The 19,000-nt window shown below is 37.0% G+C and overlaps 1 protein-coding gene across 2 annotated transcripts; it reads left to right on the plus strand.

Moving 5' to 3' along the window:
• Window positions 1–347: 347 nt before the first annotated feature.
• rdh8a (retinol dehydrogenase 8a) lies at window positions 348–13,536 on the plus strand. Of its 2 annotated transcripts, XM_051888712.1 has the most exons (6): window positions 352–659; window positions 4,205–4,366; window positions 6,882–7,061; window positions 7,255–7,348; window positions 11,077–11,260; window positions 11,448–13,536. In XM_051888712.1, exons 1-6 carry the CDS (start codon window positions 551–553, stop codon window positions 11,673–11,675), a joined length of 957 nt encoding a protein of 318 aa, XP_051744672.1. In that variant the 5' UTR covers window positions 352–550; the 3' UTR covers window positions 11,676–13,536. The 2 variants fall into 2 exon arrangements, with proteins under 2 accessions (XP_051744673.1, XP_051744672.1); XM_051888713.1 differs by lacking the exon at window positions 6,882–7,061 and having other exon boundaries at window positions 348–659.
• The last annotated feature ends 5,464 nt before the right edge of the window (window positions 13,537–19,000 follow it).

The raw sequence follows: 19,000 nt of genomic DNA on the forward strand, positions 1-19,000 counted from the left end.
ACTAAAACTAATATTATGAATATAATATATCCCTCCACCCACTTTTGAAACATTCTGTAGGTTCGCTGAATAATATAATATAATATAATATAATATAATATAATATAATATAATATAGGCCTATGTTGTACAATCACCGCATCATTTTAAAATCATGCTCACTCATGACACTGATGGCTGACACTTTGGTGTATGCCTAATTAAATATTAATCGAATTAAAATTGTTAACTTGTAATCGTTTGTTGATTGACTTTATTTATTATTCCTCGCCTTAGACCCCCGTCCCCTCCCCAAACACACACACACACAAACACACCTCTCTCCCCTTTGCACCCACAACTGCGTTAATCTGTTTGTTTTTCAAAGCAGTACAGTAAACGCTGATGCTAACGTAAGTAAGCACGCGTGTTTACGTCCTTCTTTAACTAATCGATTCTGCCTGCCATGTGACTGCATAACCCGCTCACATGAGCGCCGAGTTGCATTATCCGCTTTAAGTTTTTTAAAGTCCTCTGATCCAGCTCGCAGCTGAGACTGACAGGAGTTGCCATGGCGAGTGGCTGCGAGCAGAAAGTGGTGCTGATCACCGGCTGCTCCTCTGGGATCGGACTGCGGATCGCCGTGCTGCTGGCCAGAGACGAACAGAAGCGTTACCATGGTAAACGCGCTCATTTGCGTTATAATTCCTTCAGCGTTCAAATGTCTATAAAACGTTTCGCTTTGTGTTTAAACATATTTAAAAAGTTGTAGATATTAGAAGTTTGCACGTTTATAGTCAGTTTGGAGTTAGTCGATAGCCTGCATGTCTTATTTTGTAACGCAGCTGGTGGATATTTTCATTACTTAACACGCTGTACATTTACGCATTAGTTTGTCTCTTCAAGATTATACATTCACTTTTCTCTAGTTGAACCCAAAGGCTCTTTATTATCATGTGAAAGCGCAGTTTCCAGGGTACGGCTCCGCGAGGATACCGCTTGCCAGGCGGAGATCATAAAGAGACTGCCAGTTCTCTTTCAAGTGACTTCTCCAGTACAAAGCTCCCTTTATGGCTGTGAATTGTAGACCGCTGCCCTGGTTTAGTGCCGTGTCTAATGCGCCCATAGTTCACACACTGGAATGAGTGTTGGGAGAGGGACAAAGTTTGAGACCTGTACAAGTGAGGGCTCTAAAGCGAGGGTCGTCTGAAGACTTCATCTGCACTCTGAGCAGGGCAAAACCATTGGACATTTGTTATCTCCTACTCAGCTTCATCCAGAGACTCATTAATGTCAATCAAATGGTTTACACCAGGGGTCTTCAAGCTTTTTCAGACCCTTGGTGGATTAAGAGATGAAGCCTGGCCTGGATTGTTCGCCCAAAAATGAAAATTCTCTCATCGTTTACTCACCTTCAGGTTGTTCCAGACCTGTATGTATTCGTCTTTCATCTGCTGAACGCAAAATAAGATATTTTGAAGAATATGGGGTAACCAAACAGTTGATGGACCACATTGACTTCCATAGTATTAAAAAACTATGGAAGTCAATGTGGTCCATCAACTGTTTGGTTTCCAACGTTCTTCAGCAGAACAAAGAAATTCATACAGGTTTGGAACAACTTGAGCGTGAGTAAATTAAGACAGAATTTTTATTTTTGGGTGAACTATCCCTTTAATGTATTGGTTGCACTTTATTGCACAGTACGTGCACTTTCATTGTACTTACAGTGTACTTACCAAGAAAGTACTGAATAATATTAGGTAACTACATGGGTTAAGATTAGGTATACGGGTAGGTTCAGGACTTGTACCTAGTTATTACCCAATTATTGCAAAAAAAAGGACTGTAAAATAAAGTGCTACCAATGTATTTACATACTTTGTTATGATGCTTACTGTAAACGTACTGATGTAGATTCATGTACTTCTACATTACATTTTAAAGGGTTAGTTCACCCAAAAATGAAAATTCTGTAGTTACTCATCCTCATGTCGTTCCACACCCGTAAGACCTTCGTTCATCTTCAGAACACAAATTAAGATATTTTTGATGAAATCCGATGGCTCAGTGAGGCCTGCATTGACAGCAAGTTAATTTACACTTTCAAACGCCCAGAAAGCTACTAAAGACATATTTAAAACAGTTCATGTGACTACATTTTGTGCGCCAAAAAAAAACAAAATAACGACTTTTCAACAATATCTAGTGATGGCCGATTTCAAAACACTGCTTCATGAAGCTTCGAAGCTTTACAAATCTTTTGTTTCGAATCAGCGGTTCAGATCGTGTATAAAAAACGGCCAAAGTCATGTATGCTACTGAAATTTCGAAACACTTACGACGTAATGAAGCCTCGTTTACTGAAATCACGTGACTTTGGCGCTCCGAACCACTGATTCGAAACAAAAGATTCGTAAAGCTTCGAAGCTTCATGAAGCAGTGTTTTGAAATCGCCCATCACTAGATATTGTTGAATAAAGTCATTATTTTGTTTTTTTGCCGCACAAAAAGTATTCTCGTCGCTTCATAATATTAAGGTTGAACCACTGTAGTCACATGAACTGTTTTAAATACATCTTTAGTAGCTTTCTGGGCATATCTTAATATCTTAATTTTTGTTCTGAAGATGTATGAGGGTCTTATGGGTTTGGAACGACATGAGGGTGAGTAATTAATGACTGAATTTTCATTTTTTCATTCTTTAGATTTGGTTAAATTTATATTGTGATTTTAACACATTTTTAACTGTTTTGAGATTGGTGGACCTCCTGCAGTAACGCTACAGTCAGGCCCATTATTTTCCTACACGAAACGGATGCTTTTAAGAAAGCTGAAATGGAGATGTTAAAATGAAACAGTCATAACAGGAACTTCTCCATCCACAAAATATCTTTCATTCTTTTTCATCTTTTAAATGAATTCCATTTGAACTTTGTTCCCATTCTTAGAGGATTGCAACAGTGGGTTTTTCGGAAAGAAAGAAAAAACAACAACAAAATCCTTTTCATTGGTTCTGGTTATAATGAGAAGCAGTGATATATGCCAACTTCAAAGAAGCCAAAAAAAAATCCAATTACAAGTGAGAGTGGCTCATTCAAGAATGTTTAATCTGCCTCAAGTCTTAAAACAACAGCTCTAACAATGAGGCGGTTGTTCTCGCAAACACATTTATGTTGTGCCCTAGTTTGGCCACACAGGCCTTGTGTGTCGTAAGAATTAAGTTCTTCTCTCATCAAGTACAGCTTATGCTTAAATATACAAGTGAAATCTAGTATAAGAAGACAGGAATGCAGATTTCCCAGCTGCTGCGTCTCTCCATCATCACCTTACAGATGCACTACGGTTTCCGCATGTTCACTGGCACTTTTCAACAGCAGCTGGGCTGTGACTGATCATAGATGCTGTCTGTTGATAGACTGCAATAATTTGACAAATGAATGACGCTTAAACAAGCTACAGAGTCTCCTCTGCCTCATCTGTAAATTTTGACTTGATCAGCAAGTCAAATCTCAATGTACTCAAGGTGTGCTAGTGCCACAGAGAAAGAGACAGCAAAAATAATGTCTTTCATCGTCAAAGATGAAGAGTAAACCTATGTTGTAAATGTTGAAGTTCAATTTGAATATTGTCTGTATTCATTTAGCAGACACGTTTATCCAACTTACACCCATGAGGAACAGTGAATCATGCTGCACAAATTTAAATATCGACCTTAAATATGGAAAGGTGGTAAAAAAAAATGGCTTTGCTTCTCATGGAGAACATGCCAGCACAGCTGATCACTGACATCACAGAGTGAACTGGATTTCTAATGTTTTCATAAGGATAAAGCTGATTACTCCAAATGCAACAACATGAATTACAGATGAAAAATGTTCTGCTTATTATTAAATCTGGGATGGGCGCCTGATTTAGGTCAGTGTCCCACATGTGTTCAAAGTTCAAAGTGCATTTAAATGTTAATCTCTTCAGCTTATCTTTCAGCCACAGTTTAATTAAGCAACACTTAACACTGATTACATTGAGTGATTTGTTTGGGTCAGCATATATCAGTGCTAAAAAAGGGACAAAATTAAATCAAACTGCAATCTTCTGCGCTGATTTCAGGACAAAGCATCTAAAACCTCTCAGTGGGACCCCTTTTAGATATTAAGCTTGCATTTTTGAGTAATTACTGACGCTTTGTTGATGATATGCTTATTCTCTCTCACTTGTTTTGAAGTTATTGCCACTATGAGAGACCTGAAAAAGAAGGACCGGCTGGTGGAAGCAGCGGGTGACGCGTACGGCAAGACCTTGACACTGCTGCCGTTGGATGTGTGCAGTGATGACTCAGTCAGGCAGTGTATTGACAGTGTAAAGGACCGCCACATCGACGTTCTCAGTGAGTGCAGGATGCCTTTGACCTCATTGGCTTTGTTCATACTGCAGGGGAAATCCAATTTTTTAGATGGGCTTTTCAAATATATATGCAGCAGGATCAGATTTGGACTTGTGCGAAAAGACTATTGGAAATGTGCAAGTAGAAGTGCACTTTAGCATACTTTTAAAATGAGTGGAAATAATATACTGTAAAATAATATACTTAAAGGGATAGTTCACCCAAAAATGAAAATGATCCCATAATTTACTCACCCTCAAGCCATCCTAGGTGTATATGACTATTTTCTTTCAGCCGAACATAATCGGTGTTATATAAAAATAACATCCTGGCGCTTCCCAGCTTTATAATGGGAGTGAATGGTATAGTACCCTAGATTTTAAAGTCCAAAAAAGTGCATCCATCCATCATAAAAGTAATCCATACGGCTCCAGGCGGTAAATAAAAGGGTAAATAAATGTGTTTTTGTAAGAAAAATATCCATATTTATAACTTTATAAACAGTGGTGCACATAAGTTTTTCAGTCTGGTTCTCACACTGCACAAAGTGTGACCCATTAAATATAACTATAAAAAATAAAAAAAATTAATAATAGCATTATTGCAGTTTATTTAGTTCGTTTTTTAAAAAAATAAAATAATAAACAAAATAATAAAGTGTGATAATACTATTATATTTTAAAATAAAAAAATATTATTAAATAAAAATACAATTATTTTATTATACACTTAAAATACAATGCTAATATTTACATTTTCATTTTTTTTTTTTTTATATGAATTTTTCTACATTTTCAAACCAAAAATCAGCAAGCTTTTATTTTGGCGGGTTGCCAGGAAGAATGTACTGCTGGTTTTATCTCTGCCAAGTGAAGCCCGTCATTAAATGTCACTCACAGCTTTGCGTTTTGCTCTGCAACCGGCAGATTTATGCATTCAGTTCAAATGAAAATCTTATACAGTATTACAGTTAGTCGATCTAAAATGGTGATTGTGCATTAACAGCTGTCAACCATGTCAGTACGCAAATGAGCGGTCCGAATTTATTTACCCAGCTCATTTATTTTGGTCGTCTATGCCCACCACTTATGTGCATCCCTGTTTATAAACTATAATCACTGGCTTCCTGCACTGGCTGTATGCTAGTCGACTTCCAGCGGAAGAGTGACCTCTGAGAAAGTCATATACACCTAGGATGGCTTGAGGATGAGTAAATTATGGGATAATTTTCATTTTTGGGTGAACTATCCCTTTAAGTGCAAACTGAAAGTAATATTTTGGGCACATGTTAATTGCAATTACATGAAAATATATTATAGCTTAAATTTATATTATAAGCATTTAGCTGAACTTTAGAGTGCTTTTTGGAACCACTTCAGTAGGACCTCTTGTAATTTATACTTCTATTGTCATTGAAATACGTTTAATGTGTACTGCTGAATATACAACCAGGTGAGCAGTAAACTAAAATATACTTTAATGTTATTTCTATTGGAGCTTATGGCCCGGTTTCACAGACAGGGCTTAGCCTAAGCCAGGATTAGGCCTTTGTTCAATTAGGGCTTTTTTTAAGTAGCTTTTATAAATGTACCCTAGAGAAAAACATTACTGGTGTGTATCTTGGGACAAAACAATGGCACTGATGTATTTTAAGATATATCAGTGCAAGTTGCTTTCAGTTAAAACTGCTCAAACATGCATTTTAGTCATGTATTTAAATATATTTGTAATTACACATTTGTAATGATCAATTAGTACATTAAATTACAACATATTAACCTTAAAAGTAATATTGAATAACACACAACAGTTAAAATTATAATCAAGTACTTTATATGTGCTTTAGTATGTTAGTCAACACATCAAAGTAAGTGTACTTCTTTAAAGAACGACAAAAGATCATTAAAACATGTTTTAAAATGTACTTTAAAGTAATACTTGACATTTTTTATAAAGTGTACTTTTTAAAAGTGTGCATTGTGTTAAGAAACAGTCATGAAAGTGTGCTTTTTAAGTGCACTTAAATGGCCTTTTATTTCATTAATATATTATCTGCAATTATAGTTTTTATATATATTAAAGATTAAGATTTATATAAAAAAATAAGATTTGAAGTACACTACAAATTCACATTCAATACAATTAAGTGCACTTCTTTTTCACGAGGGTTCACTACCTGTTGTTGTTCTTAACAAAACACCTGTTGTATTAACGCGTCACATGATTACTAAAAAAAAAAACCACACACATGCATTAAATCCTACTTTGAGACGCATTATCTTTAATAGGATTTGGTTTAGGCTTGAATTGGCATTGTAGAAACTGAACAGATCTTTTCCTGCCTGTTTTAGCAGAGATACAAGTAGATACTACAGATGACCAGAGACATGAGATTGCTAGAAACTAGAATAAGCATGTGTCGAATGATAAGTGCTGCTCACAATAGATCAATATTAGCCTAGTGCCTCAGGGAACAGTCAAGTCCATAACCACTCGTGTTTCCTGTCTGATTTTCCAGTTAATAATGCAGGCGTGGGTTTGCTGGGCCCTGTGGAGAGCATCAGTATGGATGAGATGAAGAAAGTGTTTGAGACCAACTTCTTCGGAACTGTGCGCATGATAAAAGAGGTCATGCCAGACATGAAGAAGAGGCGAGCTGGCCACATTATCGTCATGAGCAGCGTAATGGGCCTGCAGGGTAGGAAGGACACACCAGGCTTTAGAGGCCTGACTGAAATCTTCTGTGTCACACAGCTGAATGCTTGACAGTCAGATGAACAATAGAGCCATTCAGAGTTATGCACTTGGCTGTAGAGCATTATGACAGACAGAAATGCCACACATGGTTTGGGAAGCAGAACTGAATATATCTCTATTGAACTCATCTGCAGGTGTGGTATTCAATGATGTCTACACGGCCTCTAAGTTCGCCATCGAGGGCTTCTGTGAGAGTATGGCTGTGCAGCTGCTGAAGTTTAATGTGAAGTAAGTGATTTGAAGTCATATGATTAAAGGGTTAGTTCACCAAAAAATGAAGTTTCTGCTTGCTGAAATTACTCACGCTCATGTCGTTCCACATCCGTAAGATCTTCGTTCATCTTCGGAAAACAAATTAAGATATTTTTGATTAAGTTTGAGAGGTTTCTTTCTCTCCATAGGGATCCAACGCAACTACCACTCCAAGGTCCAGAAAGGTAGGAAAAAGACATCATTAAAGGACTCCATGTGACTCCAGTGGCTTAATCTCAATTTTATGAAGCGACGTGAGTGCTTTGTTTGCGCAGAAAAAAAATATAATTCACCACTTAAAATATTGATCTGCAATGTGCATTCACAAGAGCTTCACGACGCATGCATGTTGTGTTCAGACTCGCACGTCAACGCACATGCGCGAGTGTTCACGAGAGCATCATGATGCATGCGTAAATAAAGTGGTAAATTATGTTTTTTTGCAAAAACAAAGCACTCACGTCGCTTCATACAATTGAGTTTAAGCCACTGGAGTCACATGGAGTACTTTAATGATGTCTTTTGCCTACCTTTCCGCACCTTGGAGTGGTAGTTGGATTGGATCTTTATGGAGGGACAAGAAGCTCTCAGACTTCATCAAAAAGATCTTAATTTGTGTTCCGAAGGTGAACGAAGGTTTTACGGGTGTGGAACGACATGAGGGTGAGTAATTAACAGTGTTGGGCACGTTACTTAGTAATTAGTTATAGTTACTAGTTACTTCTCAAAAATAGTAACTGAGTTAGTAACTGAGTTACATCATTATAAAAGTAACTAATTACCAGGGAAAGTAACTATTGCGTTACTTAAAAAAAAAAAAAAAAAACTCAAAATATATATATAATATTAATGTTATGTCTTAAATTCATCTGTTTGATTATGAAAAGTGAACAACATGAGTAAGATAGGACACATCATAAGATGCGCAATATATTGGGAGACATGGAGTGGGTCAAACATGATTTTGACCACTTCATTAAGTTTTGTTTTGTAGAAAGCCTTTCTTTAAAGTGAATTTCATTTTGTAAAAATTGCATCTTAATTTTAATCAATGTTTCAACCAATTGCCTGGATTTAATAAATAAGAAGCAAATATAGCAGAAAATATAATCATGACAATATAATCATGGCGCCGGCGCGATCACTTGGCAGGTGAACTGGAGCGCGTCTTATTGGCTAAATGAACCGAAACTCAGCGGCTGCTTGCCTCACAGACATGAGAAATATATCTATAGAAAGCTTGTAATGTCTACTTTTAAACAAAATAATTCAAAACGAAAAGAAATAGGCTACTTTCTGATTATGTAATCCGAATGAAATGTGCATTTTCTCTCTAAGTGCGTCCACGGAGATGATGAGAGTCAGCAATGTCAACTTCAACTTTGCAGCCGACATGGATTCAGAAAACATTAGTTTATTAATAAACAATTAAAATGTCTCCTTACTGTTTTTGTCACATTCATAATCATTACTTTTGCAGTTTTTTTATGGCAAGCTTTAAGCATGTGCTTGAGTGATATATAGCCTATAGCCTATATTACGTAAACGCTCATTATTATGGTTTATTCTCTCCAGTTTGTAAGAAATCAAATTAATATAAATGTGATTAGTGAACTAATGGCTTAAATGAACAACTACTAGTCCAACACACACACCAGAGAAAAAACTTTGCAGGTCCTATGGCTGAGAGAGAGCCTACTCGGATGAAAACCACTTCAGTGAGCTCAATTATAGTAACGCAGCATATTTTATTTGTCAGTAACGGCGTTGTAACGGGGGAAAAAGTAATTTGTTTGATTACTCGTTACTGAAAAAAGTAACGCCGTTAGTAACGGCATTTATTTATAACGCCATTATTCCCTTCACTGGTAATTAATGACAGAAATTTCATTTTTGGGTGAACTAACGCTTTAAGGGCCTATTCACATCTAAAGTCTAAATGTTCTGCAAGAAAAAAGACTTTAGATAAACAAATACGATACACTCATATTACTATCAAAAAAAAGTGCAACATGCAACAAGGCAGAATAAGTCCCGCCTTCTAAATAAAAGAGCCAATTGCCAATTGGTAAAGTCATTGCATCAGCTGCCTTTAGAAGATCCAGTTACTGTAGAAACAGTCAGTGTTCTGAGACGCGCGCTTATAGGCCAATTTACACTGCACTGACAGACGCAGGCCAATGCTGACAGTCACCAGATCACAGCACATCACTTCTCAGACATTCTAAATCTGATTCAGCATGTTCAGTTGGTGAAAACAAACTCCGACAGACGCCAAGAGACTTGAGTAACACACTGATCTGACAAAACCCGACAAAGTGTCTGTTGCCGTCTGTCGGTGCAGTGTGAATTGGCCTTATGACTGCGTCATGCACATTGGCTGGTTCAGCCTGAAAAATGAAGTTTTTTTGTCATGATTTGAGTGTTTAGAAACAAAATTTATGAGACAGTTGTTGTCAGATTTATTCATAAGCTTGGTGAACAACAGAATTTGATGTTTCCCCATTAAAAGAGATATGAGCTGTACTTGCATGACTGAAATAGCTGTCCGAAAGGCGTTTTCAAGATGGCCACCTAGTGACATGACTTTGGTTTAAAGCCATAACAATGAAAATATCAATGAAATATCAAATTGAGATGATCCACGATTAAAACTGTGATTTTGTTTTTCAGCGAATTACAAAAATTCTGCATCAGAAGGTAGAAAAAATAAAAAATAAAAAATAAAAAAAACGGTAAAGAAGTCATAACATTTTGATACTGAAGTAGTAATATTTTGGTAAAACTTTATAAGTATACAGTAATAAAGTATTCAAAAATCATTAACAAACTATTAGTTTATAGTTATTGTAGTCTCTACATTGATAATTTATTTATTGGCTATATACAAATTGTGCGTTCTTCATTCACTGTCACTATGATTAACACAATTATTATTGTTTAATTAGCTCATTCGTTTTATTAGAAATTAATTGCATTCATATTCAGTGTTCCTTAAAATGTTTACAAATACATTAAGCACACAAATACACACACACACACACACACACACACATATATACATACATATACATACATACATATATATATATATATATATAAGTATATTACAAACACTTAATACTAATGCAATTAATGGCTAATAAAGGATGGTTTAAAGCACTTAATTCATGAGAGAACTATTTACAGTTAATAAGTTGTTAACAAAGACATTATAAAAACATTATCTAACTCTTTACATATGAGCCAATTAAAAAATAATTATTTTGTTAATTACAGTGACAGTGAAGAACTCACTATTTTTATATATTATTTATATATTAACAATGTAGAGACTACAATATACAAACTATGAATTAACTATAAACTAGTAGTTTGTAAATGATTTTTAAGTAATTTATTATTGTATACTTATTATAAAGTGTTACCGAAGGCTTTAAATAAAGCAGCTTTGTCATAATTACAGCAGAAATACTGGAAATATCTCAGCCTATATGGGAAGGCATTTGAATATTGTCTCGGTCAACAGGGTACTTTATTCACAAAATTTTGACTTTATTCTTGAAAAAGGCCAATTACGAGATTTATTCTCAAGATTCATTGATTGGTTTATCAGACTTGGTGTCCACAGGCTTCTTATAGTCCATCTTATTGACATTAAAGAGCGCTTCAGTTCTAATGTAACATTCCCTCTGTACTCCCAGACTGTCTATGATCGAACCAGGCCCAGTGCATACAGAGTTTGAAACAAAGATGATGCAAGAAGTAGCCAAGATGGAATATCCTGGAGCAGATGCAGACACAGTCAGATACTTCAAGGATGTATACATTCCATCGTCCATTGATATCTTTGAGGCATTGGGACAAACCCCAGAGGACATCGCTAAAGTATGTGCTACCATTTGACTGCAAACATATGAACCCTATGAATTCATTCCATTGAAAACAATTGCAATCACTAATTTGCTTACACTGCCCTTTAAATCTCTATTTTTTTTTAATTTTCCATGCATTTCTGTCTGTTTATACACTAAACCTGTTGTTATTATTCACTTCCTAATTACCCACATTCCAGTGCACCAAGAAAGTGATTGAATCCAGCCAACCTCGATTCCGGAATCTGACCAACAGCCTCTACACGCCCATTGTGGCCATGAAATACGCGGATGAGACCGGAGGACTTTCAGTGCACACCTTCTACAACCTTCTCTTTAACTTTGGCTCGCTTATGCACATTACCATGAGCATCCTCAAATGCCTGACATGCAACTGTCTGCGCAGACGCACCATTTCTCCTGACTGAAGAGGGCAGCAGTGAGACGCACACACTCACACTTCCCTCAGTTTACAGCAGAATAGGACACAATTCAATGCAACAAACAGAATACAATACCTCAAAGGAGTATTCCACATTAAAACACATTATAAAAAGAGGCAGATTTGGATTTTCCAACAAAAAAAGAAACATGTACATGTATCATTGTATTAATGCTAACACCTCTATTCATCAGAACAACTCAGTTACTGTAAAGCACATAATGTTTTAAAAGAGTAGGTTGGTTAAGTTATTATCGTGATTGTGAATTACGCAGCATCTGTGTCTACAAAAAAAAAAAAGAAATTGCTACATGGAATCAAACAGTACACTAGTACACAAAGGTAATCGTGAAGCTTATGATGTTCATATTCAAGTGAAAAATAATCACATAGCTGCCTTTATTTGTACTAATGACGTACATGGAGATGGTTTTATCTGTTTAAAATCTATTTTGCTCCTTTTATTAGCCAAGTCTATGTTTTTTATTTGAATTAACTTGAACATTTAGGCGGTCTTAAAGCTTTATTTAAAGATGTGCTGATTTTGAACCTAAATAACAATGCAATGTGATCATTTTGCTCAAGCCTGGAAGCGTATTACAGTTTTTCTCAATTGATTTGACACACAAGATATATCAGGAAAAACCAATTGCAGCTCTTTTTATTTATTTTTCAAAAATCACAATCATTTGTGCACCATTTTTACAACCACAACAAACAAAACTGCTATTTGTTAAATTCTCAGTTGTACTTGTAATGTTCTCAATGATCTTGAAGGGGAAAAGAAAAACAACAACAACAAAAAGAAGAATGGGAAAAGGAAGAGGTGTAAGAGTGAGAGGTTTTGGAGAGGTAGAGGAAGGGTAATACTGGGAGGGAGAGGAACAGTGGAAGAGGTAGAAAGAGATGAGGGGAAAGGAATCGATGGTATTGGAAGATGAGATGGAGCAAGAAGAGCTGAGGATGTTGGAGAAGCAAGAAGAGTTGAGGATGTTGGAGAAGCAAGAAGAGTTGAGGATGTAGGAAGAGGAGAAGAGGGAGGTGTAGAGTGGGTAGAGTGGAGGTTAATGGTATCAGTGGAAAGAGCAAGAGAAGAAAATATAAGAAGACATGGACAGAGGGAAAGGGGAAAGCAAGGTGTAAGAGGAGGTAGGAGAGGTAGAAGGATAGGGTATAGACAGTTTTCAAATGAAATCAGAGCCAACCTAATTGACCATGTCATAAATTATGGTCTTTCCTTGAGCTGGACAGAGAGTTCAGTCCAATATAAACATTGTGCCACGGTCAATGTCCCTGGACGACAAGTGCTTCAATCCACTGATGGTGTGGCACACAACACAGAAACGCTTCTAAATATTTAAAGCTCCCTCAATGAAATCCTCTTTCCACAGGGTGATCAGGAGCAAATTGAGCGAAATTGTGTAGTTTTTTTGAGACAATGTCCAATTTCACCATTCAGCATTGGTGCAAGAGGGGTTTGAGCATCACCCACATTTCAGAATGGTGTTCCTTCCAGCATGTTCTCCTCTTGGAGATGGAAACTATATGATCACAATCCTTACAACTAAATAAGTCTTCCTCAAGCAATGGAAGAGGCCTGTGGAGAAGTTGAGGCACAAGGAAGGATCCAGCATTTACAGCTTTTTCCCACGATGCATGACCTTGTGAAAATAAATGCTGCCTGTGATGATAATGGTTCTTTGACCAGATGTAAATAAGAGGCAAGATCTATAAAGTTCACTGATTCAATGATTGCAGTACATTTATTTATTTACGTTTATATGTTATTATTTTAGTTTTTTTGTTTTGTTTTGGGGTTTTTTGGGTTTTTTTTTTTTTTTTTTTTTTGTTATACAACAAAACTTGTCATAAAGAACTTTGAAGAACGCGATTAAAGAGGAAGAAAAACATGTATTTTCACTCATGTATTTGTGTACCTACAGCTAAATTTGTTGTCAGATCAACAGAGAACACACTCGTAGTTTTGATGTTAGTGTTTATTTTTGATAAATGCATTACTAGAATAAACTGCAATGCTTCATTATACAGTGAATACCTAAACTGTTTTGCCAACATGTTTAGTTTGCTGTGTTAATTGTTTTGAGAGCAACTACATTCATTTGGAGAAATGTGTCAAATCGATTGAGAAAAACTATAAAGTGTAGTTTTAATTTGTTGCATGTCTTTCTTGTTCAAAATGCTGTTACTTTTTGCTTGTGCCACATTCACTTTCCTTAATTCTGCTCCTTTAATTTAGAAAAACCTAAACAGTGAATACACCACTCAACAGAGTGGAACTGCCTTAACCACATTACTGTTGTGGTCTCAGGAAACTTAACATTAGCTAAGGACAGACTGCTAGATTTTCACATTTTAACCAGCAGAGGGCGACAGAGTACACTAGCAGAGTAAAGAATGAGGACACAGAGGAATACTCTGAGATTTGTGGTGTCATTACTATGGGTGCTTCTCAATTGGAAAGCTGTATCCTAGTTAGGCTGTGTCCTTTCTAGTCCAATCCTAAGGCTTCTATGCTAGACTTGTCTCAGATGGTCTATAAAATGATCACGTCTTCGTCCTTAAGTATTCTGCCACTGTGGTCACAGTACACTTTATATTAAATATCTTTATATGAACTGAATATAAAGTGATTGAATTGGAATTTGTGCAAAGAATTGTAGGTGACTGATTGGTGTAAACTTGATGCATCCTACAAAAGAAGCCAAATGAAGGACGAGAAACAAAGGCCGCCTTCCAAGGATCCTTCAATTTGAGACAGCCTTGATGATGTGGCAGTCCAGATATGCAGCCTTCCAACTGAGAAACACACTATGGCTGTCTCCAAATATGCATACTTCTCTACTATTAAGTAGGCAAAAAACAGTATGTGAAAAACAGTATTCATAAAACAGTAGGCAAAAAGTACTTGGATGACATCAACTTCTGTCGGGATTCTGAAGTGCACATCCAGTGGATACTTTGCTATCCCATTTGTGAATGGCTGTGAAGAGACGCGACTGCTGGTAGGTCACAAGACAATGACAACATGACAAATGTAGTACGTGCGGAATATAATTATATTACACACATTCATACTAAATATAGCCTACTTTTTAAACAATCATCAAGTAAGTACTTATTGTCGATGCCGATAGCCTCGTGGGCAGCATGCCGTCATATAGCGTTGCTGCGCTTCATGCGACCTGAGTTCGAGTCCCAGTGTTGTGCCGAATTCTGATCCCATCATATTATTACCCCCTAGTATTGGTAGGTTTAGGATTAGGTGTGGGGGAGGGGTTAGGATTAGGGGTGGGGTTAGGATTAGGCAATCAGGTAGACACTTCAACAAGGGGGGTAATAATTTGGCAGGGAGCCGAAATTCAGCACAACACCGGCTTGCAGACCTTTCCCAATCCCGCCCTCCTCTATCTGTCCCACTTTGCTACATACTGTCCTATCTTAATAAAAAAAAGGCAAAAATGCCAAAAAAAGGTAAATACTTGTTCAAAAGGAGCACCTACTCAAAGTATGCGATTTCAGATGCAACCAGTGTGTATTGAGGATCAAATTAGGCCATAATGAAATCGGAGTACAAGTGTTAAAATCCCTGACACTGTGTATAACCCTGCCTGTACTGAAAAAAAAAAAGTTTTATTTATGATTATACAGAGTACTCCCTCCAGCCCTTGTGCTGATTTAGTTACATAGCCAAGCTATTTGTCTTAGTCACTATGCAAGGAAGACAAACAAAAAAAACTGAAAAAGCGAAAGCCGGAAATAGAAAGTGACAAAGTGAGAGCAAAAGATGCAGGAGATCTAAAGATTGTGACAGCGAGCAGAGAGACTGCAAAAGCAAGAGGGGCAAAACGAGCACATAAGTACATTCCGACGCATTGCAGATTGGACAGCGCACACCCGGCCAATGATATGTTGATGGATATAAAGAGGTCATGGCCTAGTCCCCATCCGCCACCCTCCCTCGGCACCCCCAGCCCTCTCACACACACACTGCTTTGTGCGGAGTGAGAGAATGTGACCTGGTTCCCATCCCTGAGGAGCTGTGTTAATGACAACCACTTCAGACAACATTGAGCATCCCTTTCGCCTCCCCCACCAGCTGTCCCTCTCAGCAGCACCACCTCAGCACGCCGCAGCTTGCAGACGGACTGCGCGAGGTTCGTCTGGTCTGCGTACGCAACCATGTCCTTGGTTTCTAAACGACTGGAAACTTACCTAGCGCAGATAGCGCTTTCACGTATCGGCGATGACAGACATTTCAGTCCGGCGCAACAAGGCCAAGGTGCGCGAGCAAGAGCATGCTTTCCTATGCATGCATGTGTGTGTGTGTCTTCATCAGAGGCGACAGCTCAGTACAATGGGACAAAGAATCTGTCAATCACAATCAAAAGGGAAATGGAAGGCAGTCCAGAGGGGGAGGAAGGGGCCGCTGTGTGTCCCGAATCTTTGGACGGGATGTGGGCCACGGAGTGCAGGGGGTTGGGGAGTGGTGTGGAGTTGAGATGTGTCTGATTTGGGAAACGAGGGCTGAGGTTCCCTGCATTCAATAGGGGACCTCTTTACTAATTGAGAGATTGCAGGAGTTACAAATCTCATTAAACAAGACCATTATTCTTATCAAGCCATTGTGGTGTCGCAAAACAATTATGACATAATCAGCTACCATATTGTCTTTCATAGGTTTTTTGACTGAGTTATGGGAACATTTCACATGCGCAAAATAAAAGCAACTCGTTGCCGAGCAGACGTAGATTGGCGTACATTTTCAAGAGTTGGAACAGCGAGAGTGTGCAGGCTTCCAGCATTATCTTTGGCATGCTGGTTGTCTGACACATTCCTGCAACATCTGGTCTGTCCACAGCCTGGGTCATCTCTGGTTCAGCCCTTCGCAGTCTCAAACAACCTCAGCCTGCAGTGCAGAAGCAGGACATTACAGATCGTCAGTTGGTCGTCTGCAAGACCCGGGCCTCAGGGTCTAGACGCTCTCATCATTCTCATCTCAGGAGCAAACAGACAAGAGCTTCTCTTTAGAAATGCTGCTGAAGATATTCAAGCCAATCAGTGGTGGTGTGGCCTGTGCCCAAATGCCTACAGATAAATAATCAGTTGCTCATGTTTTCATTCAAGCTTTCTCACAGGTGGTTTCCTGACACGTGGTGCTTCACTAACCGTGGCTTAGTTGCTTTTGTAATGTGCCTGCCTCTATTCTGCCTTCTGTTCAGTTATACACACTGTAAAGTAGGCTAGAGTTGGAATGAGTAGGAGTTCTTCATACAAATTATGAAAGGTAATAAAGTGTTACATAGACCTATTGTGAGGGCCAAAGGTCTGACACAACTAGCATTATTTTCCATCACAATTTATGTTGTTAGAATAACTATTTGAGTGAAAGTTAAATTAGCATGAATGTCAGAATGTCTTAGTATTTGGTTTGTCTTCCATTTGCTTTAATGACAACCATCACTCAAGCAGCATGAGCTCGGAAAGTTTATGTAAAACCTGATGATCATGTTCTCCAGTGTGATTTGTCAATGATCAAAAAACCATTTTGGTTTAAAAGAAATATTTTTGATGAACATCACAGATATTCTTAAATGTCATAAATTTGATTAGTGACCTAGAAATAGCAAAATCCTAAATATTTCTTTCTTTGTTTTTTTACCCTCTAAATGTTATACATTGTTTATTTACAGGTTAAAATGAACAAAACGAAAGCCAAATTTCCAATATGTAGGCTACCATTCAATAAACTTCACAAATGTTGTGAAGAATCATTACTGGACATTTAGGGCATGAACTCTGAAGAGTCTCACCACACACGCAAGTCATAGAGTTTTCATGTTTAATGGGGACTTTCCATAGACATGATGATTTTTATACTGTACAAACTGTATACTCTATCCCCTAACCCTAACCATCACATTTTTACATAAAAAAAAAAACATAATTTAATATGATTTATAACTGTTTTCCTCATGAAGACCAGAAAATGTCCCACAAGGACAAGGATTTCATATATTGCCGTATTTTAGGGACATTTTGGCCCATAATGTAGGGTTTACAAGGACCACACACTACACACACACACACACACACACGCACACATGTTGGGTTTCCATGTTTTATGGGGACATTTCATAGACAATGATTTTTATACTGTACAAACTGTATATTCTTTCCCTTAACCCAACCCCTAAAAACAAGCTTCAAAGAAAACTTTCTGTATTTTTATAATTTAATAAAAAACGGTATTATTAATTTTTATGTTATTTTTACATGTATGAACATCCCCAAAAGGAGGTTTTAGGAGTTTTTGTCAGGTTTAGCTCACATGGGTACAAAATTGTCTGCAAAATATTAAGTATAGACCTTATGTAGCTCCGCCCCTTTTCAGCGTTGCGCTCATTGTCTTTTGACTTCCGGTTTGTATTTCCACAACGATCTTACGTATTTATTTAACTCATCAAAATAAGTTGTGCAATGTCAAGTTTTTTCTATATAAGTTACACAAGATTCAACTCGATTTTTAGTCAGTTTAATACAATTTAAGTTGAAATGACTTGTATAACCATGTTGATTCTACTTTAAAAACTGAGGCAGCAACTGAACTTAAGTTTTTAAGTTGAAATAGGTGGAAGTGGATACACACACAAAAGTAAAAATAAAATAATAAAAGTAATAATTTTCTTACTCAGTATTGTCTTGTTTACCCGTTAACATATCTAAACATCCCTAAAACAAGAAATATTTATTTCAGAAGCAACATTAGCCTACATATAATATAAAGAGGGTAGTTCACTTAAAAATGAATTCTGTCATAATTTACTCATGTTGTTCCAAACCTGTATGACTTTCTTTCCTCTACAGAACATGAAAGAAGATATTTTGAAGAATGTTTCAGAACTGTAAATGATATTTTCCAAAAAATATCTTTTGTTTCACAGATGAGAGAAAGTCTAACAGGTTTGGAACAACATAAATGTGAGTAAATGATGACAGAATATTCATTTTTGAGTGATCTATCCCCTCAAGTTTTGTTTTCAGAGAAATACAAGCAAAATATGAGGTTTATGCTTAAAACAAGAAAAACTATTTGCCAATGGGGTAAGAAAAATAAACTAAATTCAAAGGGGAAGCAAATTTATTTTTCTTACTATATTGGCCAATACTTGGACCTGATTAAAATGAAAACAAGACTTAATATGTCATTTTATTTATCTTGTTTTAGGATGTTTAGATATTTTGTTTAAATACTTATTAAGAAAATGATTTTTTGATTAAGAAAATGCAGAA

Source organism: Ctenopharyngodon idella, chromosome 3 (assembly GCF_019924925.1).
Source record: "Ctenopharyngodon idella isolate HZGC_01 chromosome 3, HZGC01, whole genome shotgun sequence".
NCBI classification, from domain to species: domain Eukaryota; kingdom Metazoa; phylum Chordata; class Actinopteri; order Cypriniformes; family Xenocyprididae; genus Ctenopharyngodon; species Ctenopharyngodon idella.